This window comes from Pinus tabuliformis, chromosome 8 (genome assembly GCF_031772625.1).
Source record: "Pinus tabuliformis cultivar Carrire ecotype Pingquan chromosome 8, CPIR1, whole genome shotgun sequence".
Taxonomy (NCBI): Eukaryota; Viridiplantae; Streptophyta; class Pinopsida; order Pinales; family Pinaceae; genus Pinus; species Pinus tabuliformis.
This window is the reverse complement of record NC_142294.1, coordinates 1,921,741,393-1,921,751,147: the sequence shown is the minus strand read 5'-3', so window position 1 is coordinate 1,921,751,147 and position 9,755 is coordinate 1,921,741,393. Positions and strand designations below refer to the sequence as shown.

The window sequence follows — 9,755 nt, the reverse complement described above, 5'->3', positions numbered from 1 at the left end:
GTCATTTAGTACCGCCATTTAACTTTACTTCATATTCTACATTGAAAATAAGCGAAGTGGAACTAGTTTGTTGACTCACTAACCAAATACCAATTGATTCTTCTCCCTCCATTGCTTAGCTTTAATTCATATCAATCATATCATTAAAAAAAATGAGTAGCTTTAATTCATATCAATCATATCATTAAAAAAATGATTACTATTACTCAGGCTCATTCTTTATATATAAATATATAAATGAGGGTATAAAATACATTAATATATTTATCATAACAATAATATAAAAGTTAATATCTTCTAGAACAAGAAGTGCTTTAATGGAATTTTTTTTTTTCTAAACAATAATATAGAAGGTTAATTAATATCTCCCGTCGGCAGCACAATAATGCCATGCATCTTGAAACTTCAGGAAGAATGGTAGCTGTGCAATTTTCTCTATATAATCCATGATTGACGAACCATAGATTGCATCTCTCCGTAACAGCATTCCAGATTGGGAGCTTTACGATGGACGGTCACGATAATGGAATCAAGAAGCTTCGCTTTCTGGTATTTCCATGGTTGGCGCAGGGCCATATAAATCCTTTCTTAGAGCTCTCCAAGGCCCTCGCAATCCACGGCCATAAAGTCTCCTTCCTCTCCACGCCTCTTAACATTTCCAGAATCAGGCCGTCATTACAGCTTCAGGACTGGCCAGGCCAGATCGATCTGCTGGAACTGCCGTTACCGCCCACGGAAGGACTGACTCCCGGCGCGGAATGTACAGCAGACATCCCGCCAGAAATGGCGTTTCCGCTGAAGAAAGCCATGGACGGCATGGAGAAGCCCTTCGGAAGTCTTTTGGAGAAGCTGTCGCCGGATTATCTCGTCCACGACTTCGCGCAATATTGGGCGCAGAGAGCTGCTGCGGATATGAAAGTTCCGGCCATTTATTTCTCTATCTTCCCCCCAGCGAGCCTTGCCCATATCGCACACCCTTCTAAATTGTGGAACCACGACATAACGGCCGAGGAGGTCGCGGCTCCGCCCCTCGGGTTTCCGTCCTCGGCGATCACATTCAAGCTATACGAAGTACAGGAGCTTTTGGTCATGTTCACAGGATTACCCGGCCACATACCTCCGGCCTATCGGTTCGCTAAATCCCTGGAAGGATGCATGGCGGTAATTGTGAAATCCTGCTTTGAATACGAAGATAAGTATATTAATTACTTCCAGGATGTCATCGGAGTCCCCGTGCTTTCTGTCGGGCCGCTCTTACCAGCAGTCCACCCTGGCACCACTGCCAAGAGCAGCGAGCGGTCTGATCTACTCGAATGGCTGGACCGGCAGAGGGCGGCGTCGGTCGTTTTTGTGTCGTTCGGCAGCGAGGCCTTTCTCTCCGAAGACCAAATCCACCAACTCGCGTTGGGCCTGGAGGCCAGTGGGATCCCATTCCTCTGGTGTCTCCGTTTTCCGCGGTATTCGGACAGTGGCCGAGACGATCCGGTGGGGATCCTTCCCGAGGGATTCGAGATTCGAACCCAGGACCGAGGCGTGGTCGTGCAGGGCTGGGTACCACAGGTACGGATCCTCTCGCATCCATCCATCGGTGGGTTTCTTAGCCACGCAGGATGGAGCTCCGTCATGGAGTCACTGAGCTTCGGAATACCCCTCATTTTGCTCCCTCTTCGACTGGACCAGGGCTTAAATGCCCGGCAAGTAGCTGCGGAATTGGAGGCGGGGATCGAAATAGAAAGGGGAAACGATGGCTCTTTTCTGAGAGAAAGCATATCGACGACAGTAAAAAAGGCAATGGCCGGAGAGGAGGGGAAGAAGTTGAGATCGAATGCTGCGAAGGCCCGTGATATTATAGCAGCCAATAAGCAGAGTAGTTACATCCATGATTTCATTCAAAAGCTCGAACAGTCGGCTGAGGCCTACCAGAAGAAGAAAAGCTTGTAACGTTGTGTTGGCATATAGATAAAAAAAATATGTGAAATAATAATAAGGTTAGAATCTAAATAATGTTAGGGAGATTCGGGTCATTAATGCTGCTACTAGTATTATTATAGGATTGTCTGTTTTTGACTAGTGGTTGTAACAAAATTGAAGGCCTACTACATTACCATGTTCTGTAAAGAATCTTTTTCGAATGTTGAGCGCAATGATCAATCCATGACGGTAGCGTTACCCATATCGATTTGAAGGACATTTGCTCCCACAACAGATATCGATTGAATAAAGATATATATGAAACACATACATATGTATTAGTTTAACATTGATTAAGTTATAACGTTTAATTTTGTAAAATAAATATTTATTTTTTAAATATTTGATTGGACTATAATTTGAATTCCTTATTGCATTGTAATTTTTGCAAGATAAAATGTAATGTGGATAACTAAGTTATAATTTTTTGGATAATTTTGAATTCAATTATAATATGTTTGCTATGAATTTTTTTTCAAAATTTTGATTGGATCATGAGTTGAAGGTTTTATTGCAATCTTTGCACAATAAAATACTATGTAGATAATTGCCTCAAATTTTTCTGCTTCAATTTCTAAATGCAATAGCAATATTTTTGCCACTATTTTTCTTTATTAAACTTTATAAAAAAATAATATAAAATTAAAATCCTTAAAATAACTCATACTCACTCAAATAATATATTTATGAATTCTTTGACACTTTAACAAGTAAATGTGAATGATCTTACTTACTAATGGTTGGTAGCCACCAAAATTTCTGAAAAAAAAGATTAATTTTCACTTCATCTATCAGTTTGCAGTTTTTGAAAGCATAATTTCCACTCAAATGAGAGTGATTACACTACTATGCAACATTTGTTATAGTTGCTTTAATATAAGTAATGTGAAGTTAAATTTGTTTCACTTTAGTTTAAATTAAACAATTTTACTATAGTTTTGAAAATATATATTAATCTAAATATTCAATAATTATAAAATTATTATTAATTTTTTTAATAACATTTTATTTTTTTTATCTTCAAATTTAATACAATTTTTTGGTTGATTAAACAAAATGCTATTGATTATTTTTATTTTATCTAACTTAAAATTATTTATGAGAAATTAAAAATATATTAAAATTTAATAATAAAAAATTTGTTTATCGTAGGTACTAGATGGTATGATCTTTTGCATTAAATTTTGCACTTATTTCATGGTCCGAATAACATGACCATGTCAGCATGGTTAACGTGATCTCCATCATGACCTTGTCAGAAGTTAACGTTGTCTTTTACCAAGTATTAAATTATTATAAGTATTCAAGAACATTTTTATAGCCGTGGTCTAATTAGTTGGAGGAATTGCCTGGAAAGTTATGGAAATTCCGGTCATATTTAGAGAAAATCTAGCAAGGATATTTTTAAATCCAAGTTGTAGTTGTTAAACTTCAAATTTTTAGGTGTTTTAGACGTTTTTGATGGTGCTGAATCCATTTCCACCATCAAAAACACGATTCAAACACCGTGTCTACAAGATTTTTTGAAATTTTTTTGCCCGGATTCCGGCCACTTTTGGCCGTCCGAGAAATTCCTCTGCCTCGTTAGACGACTCCATTTTTATATAATAGTACTAGTGCACAAAATGTTGAATGTGCATCTATAGCCATCACTTGAACAAACTTGTAGTTAGACCAATGTTCTGCAATAAATATTTCTCGTACTGCTACATACTTTTCATATTCAAAGATGTGATATAAAATCAACATAACCGTATAATGTTATATCCCCTTTTATGACGAACACAATTATTTACACTCCAATTCTATATAATCAAAGACAACGCACACATTTATTTAAAGTCCACCACCATTTCAAACATGTTCTATAATCCACAACTAACAATTATTCCACAACTAGTGCTCAAATGATTTTCTTTAACATCACATGAATCTCTCTTCTAGGACTAGGATTTTATATATCAATCCCCATCGCATGACATTAATCATAACATGTGTTGATTATTATATGTTTCAAGAGTGGTAACATAACACAAAGGGTTTACCCTAACTTTTGTCATGTCACAAGACCCTACAATCCTATTAATATGAAAATCTCTTTGACTTCAACCATATCATAAGACTTTATGGCCCCTTACATAACATGACCCTAGAGTAGATGTCATAAAACTAGTGAATATTTCATATCTTATACTTGTCAGTATCTTTTTCTATATGGTCACGGACCATGTAGATCAATGTCTACTACATCAACCAAATATTTGTATGATGCAGTTCCACTTGAAAGGATCACTTTCTCCTAGCTCAAGCACAAAACCTGGCCTCGAGAGTGTCGAGAGAATTGAACCCATGGCCTCTCAATAGAAAAGGTGCTTTAACAACGGGGACTCGACCAATTGAGCTTACCCTCGGGTCTTACTCATACTTGTCAATATTACAATACTTTTATTGAGATTCATCAGAGCTATCAACTCCCATGGATCCTAGGGTGATTATCATGTCAATCTCTTTCTCACAAGACAACAACAATACATCGCGTTATAACATGTAATTATTCATGAATTCCTAATTTGGATTGGATCATTAAATTATTTTTCATCTATCTCAACGCTTTCAAAGAACAGGAACTTAGAGGAATCAACTTGTAGATTTATTTTAAAGGTGAGTCTTAATTTGGAGAATTGGGGTGCTCTAGCGCTATTATACTCTTAAAGACCTTTCCAATGGTGAAAGAATTGTGTCAATCATCATTCATATAAAAAAAATTATTCCTCCCACAAATTAACCTACCATGTTGACCACCATGATATGAGTCGTTATAAATAAAAAATAGGTACAAGAAACTTTATTGCTATTTTCACTATTTTAAACTTTTGTATTTAGATTTTCATAATTCATTCATACACAGTTCTACCAAGCTTTTCTCAGTTTTATGCAAAAGTATATATATTATCTTGTGTTTTTGACGTAGAAAGGGGACTTTCTTCCTTGCACAAGGATTCAAATCTGTTTCTTCTTTAAAGTTGCCATTACCATCTAGATTAAAGTTTTGCAACGATTATCCTTAACCGCGTCTTGGGGTTTCTTGTCAATGGAATATTACATTCTAGAATGGTGAATGAAATGCAAGGAGCATAGGACAATCCTCCTCTTTATTTTTTGGGGTATATGGCGTTGTCAAAACACATTTATCTTTGAAAATATTCCATGTGATTTAGATAGAATTAGCAAATTTTCTCTATGCCCCAAAACTTTTATTATCTGAATTCTAAAATCATAAAATGTCTGGAAAATTCCCTACAAGATTCTTTGATGAGGTCGCAAATTTACAAGAATGTGGGTGTGGTGCACAAATTGTTTTATCTGTGGATTTAAAATTTCATTTCAACTAGAATTGTGGCTCTTGGACAAATTCTTGCATTGAAGTTATAGCTTTATGTGGTCTTTTATCTAGCGCTAAATGGCTTCAACTTGATACTCTATTTGTTTTCGATGGCTTAAACTCACAGTTGTTTGGATCAATGATTGATCAACTTTCACCCCTCCATTATTATGCAACTAGATGGGCAGAATCTTCACCCCTCCATTATTATGCAACTAGATGCGGAGAATCAACGAACTGAATAACTGGGTTCAAGGGATCTTCCTTACTTATATATGGAGGGAACAAAATTTTGTGAGTGATGCTCTATCAAAACAGGGCCATCGCTCTTAGATGGTGAGATTCACTTCAAAACATATTTTTAGAGTACGCTTCAAAGTTCGGAGGTGATCCCATTTTATTAGATTTTCATTAGTAATTACTTATAAGACATAGTTAACATGAAGTCTATAGAATGAAGCATATATCTAGTTTTTTGTTAAAATAATATGGCACATCTTTATATAGATAATTTGGTTTCTTAATTGAATTAGTATAAGACATATCCACAAATTGGATAATGAATATACATAAGATCTTCTCTGTTTTATTCTATGGTGATTATTACTTCCATAAAACTTATGTAAACACACTTTTAATAGAAAACTTTTGTTTTTTCATTCTTTGAAAAAAAATAAAACTAATTATAATTTCTCTCCTATGGTCGTATGTTGTTGTTATGTTGTTCACGCTGGAATTGGCCCAAAGAATTTGGAAATTTGGGGTTTAATGTTGTTTGTTATGTTGTTCACGGTGGAATTCGCCCAAAGAATTTGGAAATTTGTGGTTTAATCCACGAGGTTAATCCAGTCAACGGATTAATCCGTCCATTGGAATTCGATACGGGAAACAATTCACACATATTTAATTTAAAAGTTCTTTAACTATTTGTTTGGTTGCGTGCAAACATTTTCCATTTTAAATATTCAAACTGTATTAAGTCTGGTTCAAATTGAAATTTGATCAATTTAGTTTTGTTATATGTTTATTCTATATATTTTATAGTGTGTTAGCGTAGATATATTATTGAATTTAAAATTTAAAACAAATATATATATTCTAAATAGATAAATATGATTTTTTAACAATTTTTTATAATTAATTTTAAAATTTAAATTAAATTACAATTACAATTATTTATCTATTATATTATATTATAAATATAATATTTTATCTATTAAAAATTATGTTTAATATTATTTAAATTTTGAAACTATATTAATAAAGTTAAAAAGTTTAATAATGTTGTTAATATTATAATTTTGTTTAATAAATTTAAATTGTGTTAAATTATAGCAAAAGAAATGGAATATTTAATATTAGTAACGATTATTACATTAAGAAATAAAAATTGGCGTAATAATTCTATTAAAACAAATGGGAAAATTACTATCAAAGTCAAATATTATTCAACATTGGATAGATATGCCATCTAATGTTATATAGGAAGCATCATATAGCCATGAAATTTATGAACACTTTATTGTTGATATGGAACATTGTGCTCCATGTCACTGTTAGTGACAAGCCTTTTGCAAGTCTTATTTTAAATTGTATATCTCTTTGCCACACTAAAAGTCCTTATTCAATGATAAGGTTCAAATAGAGGCACTTGAAACTAAGGCTCTCCCTTAAACTACCCATAAAGTGATACAACAATGTATTCTCTAGAAGGTCCTGGACTTTAGGAATCAAATTTTGAAACCATTTAATGTGCTTTATAGCTAGAATTTTTTTCCCAAGGTTTTTCAATATGCTAAAGCTTGTGTTTCTCATACTATCTCTACAGTGTGCTATCAACTCTTCCATAAAAATGGGCCAATGGACAATAAAGTCATTTTTATCTTCATAAACTCATCAATAACACACAAATTAAATAGCTTCTAAATATGAAAATACAATATGTACCTTTTGTATAGTTAGTAGTTGTTGTAGATCAAAAACTTGCTCCATCTTGAATAGCCATTTAAGCAATCATTACTATCAAACTTCTTGGAGGCCCGTGATATTATAGCAGCCAATAAGCAGAGTAGTTACATCCATGATTTCCTTCAAAAGCTCCAACAGTCGGCTGAAGCCTACCAGAAGAAGAAAAGCTTGTAACGTTGTGTTGGCATATACATAAAAAAATATGTGAAATAATAATAAGGTTGGCATCTAAATAATGTTAGGGAGATTCGGGTCATTAATGCTGCTACTAGTATTATTATAGGATTGTCTGTGTTTTTGACGAGTGGTTGTAACAAAATAGAGGGCCTACTACATTACCATGTTCTGTAAAGAATCTTTTTCGAATGTTGAGCGCAATGATCAATCCATGACGGTAGCGTTACCAATATCGATTTGAAGGACTTTTGCTGCCACAACATATATCGATTGAATAAAGATATATATGAAACACATACATATGTATTAGTTTAACAATGATTAAGTTATAATGTAAAATAAATATTTATTTTTTAAATATTTGATTAGAATATAATTTGAATTTTTTATTGCATTGTAATTTTTGCAAGATAAAATGTAATGTGGATAATTAAGTTATAATTTTCTGGATAATTTTGAATTCAATTATAATATGTTTGCTAATGAATTTTTTTTTCAAAATTTTGATTAGATCATGAGTTGAAGGTTTTATTGCAACCTTTGCACAATAAAATACTATGTAGATAATTGCCTCAAATTTTTCTGCTATAATTTCTAATTGCAATAGCAATATTTTTGCCACTATTTTTCTTTATTAAACTTCATAAAAAAATAATATAAAATTAAAATCCTTAAAATAACTCATACTCACTTAAATAATATATTTATGAATTCTTCGACACTTTAACAAGTAAATGTGAATGATCTCACTTACTAATGGTTGGTAGTGACCAACATATCAGTTTGCAGTTTTTTTAAAGCATAATTTCCACTCAAATGAGAGTGATTACACTACTATGCAACATTTGTTATAGTTGCTTTAATATAAGTAATGTGAAGTTAAATTTGTTTCACTTTAGTTTAAATTAAACAATTTTATTATAGTTTTGAAAATATATATTAATCTAAATATTCAATAATTATAAAATTATTATTAATTTTTTTAATAACATTTTATTTTTTTATCTTCAATTTTAATACAATTTTTTGGTTGATTAAACAAAATGCTATTGATTATTTTCATTTATCTAAGTTAAAGTTATTTATGAGAAATTAAAAATATATTAAAAATTAATAATAAAAAAAATTGTTGATCGTAGGTACTAGATGGTGTGATCTTTTACATTAAATTTTTCACTTACTTCATGGTCGAAATAACATGACCATGTCAGCCTGGTTAACGTGATCTCCATCATGACCTTGTCAGAAGTTAAGGTGATCTAGCGTTGTCTTTTACCAAGTATTAAATTATTATAAGTATTCAAGAACATTTTTATAGCCTTAGTCTAATTAGCTGGAGGAATTGCCTGGAAAGTTATGGAAATTCCGGTCATATTTAGAGAAAATCTAGCAAGGATATTTTTAAATCCATGTTATAGTTGTTAAATTTCAAATTTTTAGGTGTTTTAGACGGTTTTGATGGTGCTGAATCCATTTCCACCATCAAAAACACGATTCAAACACCGTGTCTACAAGATTTTTTGAAATTTTTTTACCCGTATTCCGGCCACTTTTGACCGTCCGGGCAATTCCTCTGCCTCGTTAGACAACTCCATTTTTATATAATAGTACTAGTGCACAAAATGTTGAATGTGCATCTATAGCCATCACTTGAACAAACTTGTAGTTACACCAATGTTCTGCGATAAATATTTCTCGTACTGCTACATATTTTTCATATTCAAAGATGTGATATAAAATCAACATAACCCTATAATGTTATATCCCCTTTTATGACGAACACAATTATTTACACTCCAATTCAATATAATCAAGACAATGCACACATTTATTTAAAGTCCACCACCATTTCAGACATGTTCTATAATCCACAACTAACGATTATTCCACAACTAGTGCTCAAATGATTTTCTTTACCATCACATGAATCTCTCTTCTAGGACTAGGATTTTATATATCAATCCCCATCGCATGACACTAATCATAACATGTGTTGATTATTATATGTTTCAAGAGTTGTAACATAACACAAAGGGTTTACCCTAACTTTTGTCATGTCACAAGACCCTACAATCCTATTAATATGAAAATCTCTTTGACTTCAACCATATCATAAGACTTTATGGCCCCTTACATAACATGACCCTAGAGTAGATGCCATAAAACTAGTGAAAATTTCATATCTTATACTTGTCAGTATCTTTTTCTATATGGTCACGGACCATGTAGATCAATGGCTACTACATCAACCAAATAT

General features: G+C 32.7%; 1 protein-coding gene across 1 annotated transcript; it reads left to right on the top strand.

Annotated features, from left to right (window-relative positions):
- Positions 1-396: 396 nt before the first annotated feature.
- LOC149244192 (UDP-glycosyltransferase 91C1-like) lies at positions 397-2,313 on the top strand. Its single transcript, XM_089374758.1, has one exon. It carries the CDS (start codon positions 508-510, stop codon positions 1,939-1,941), a length of 1,434 nt encoding a protein of 477 aa, XP_089230884.1. The 5' UTR covers positions 397-507; the 3' UTR covers positions 1,942-2,313.
- Positions 2,314-9,755: the final 7,442 nt, after the last annotated feature.

Excerpts from the sequence above, each read along its gene's own strand:
- LOC149244192 (XM_089374758.1), top strand. The coding sequence starts at position 508 with ATGGACGGTCACGATAATGGAATCAAGAAGCTTCGCTTTCTGGTATTT.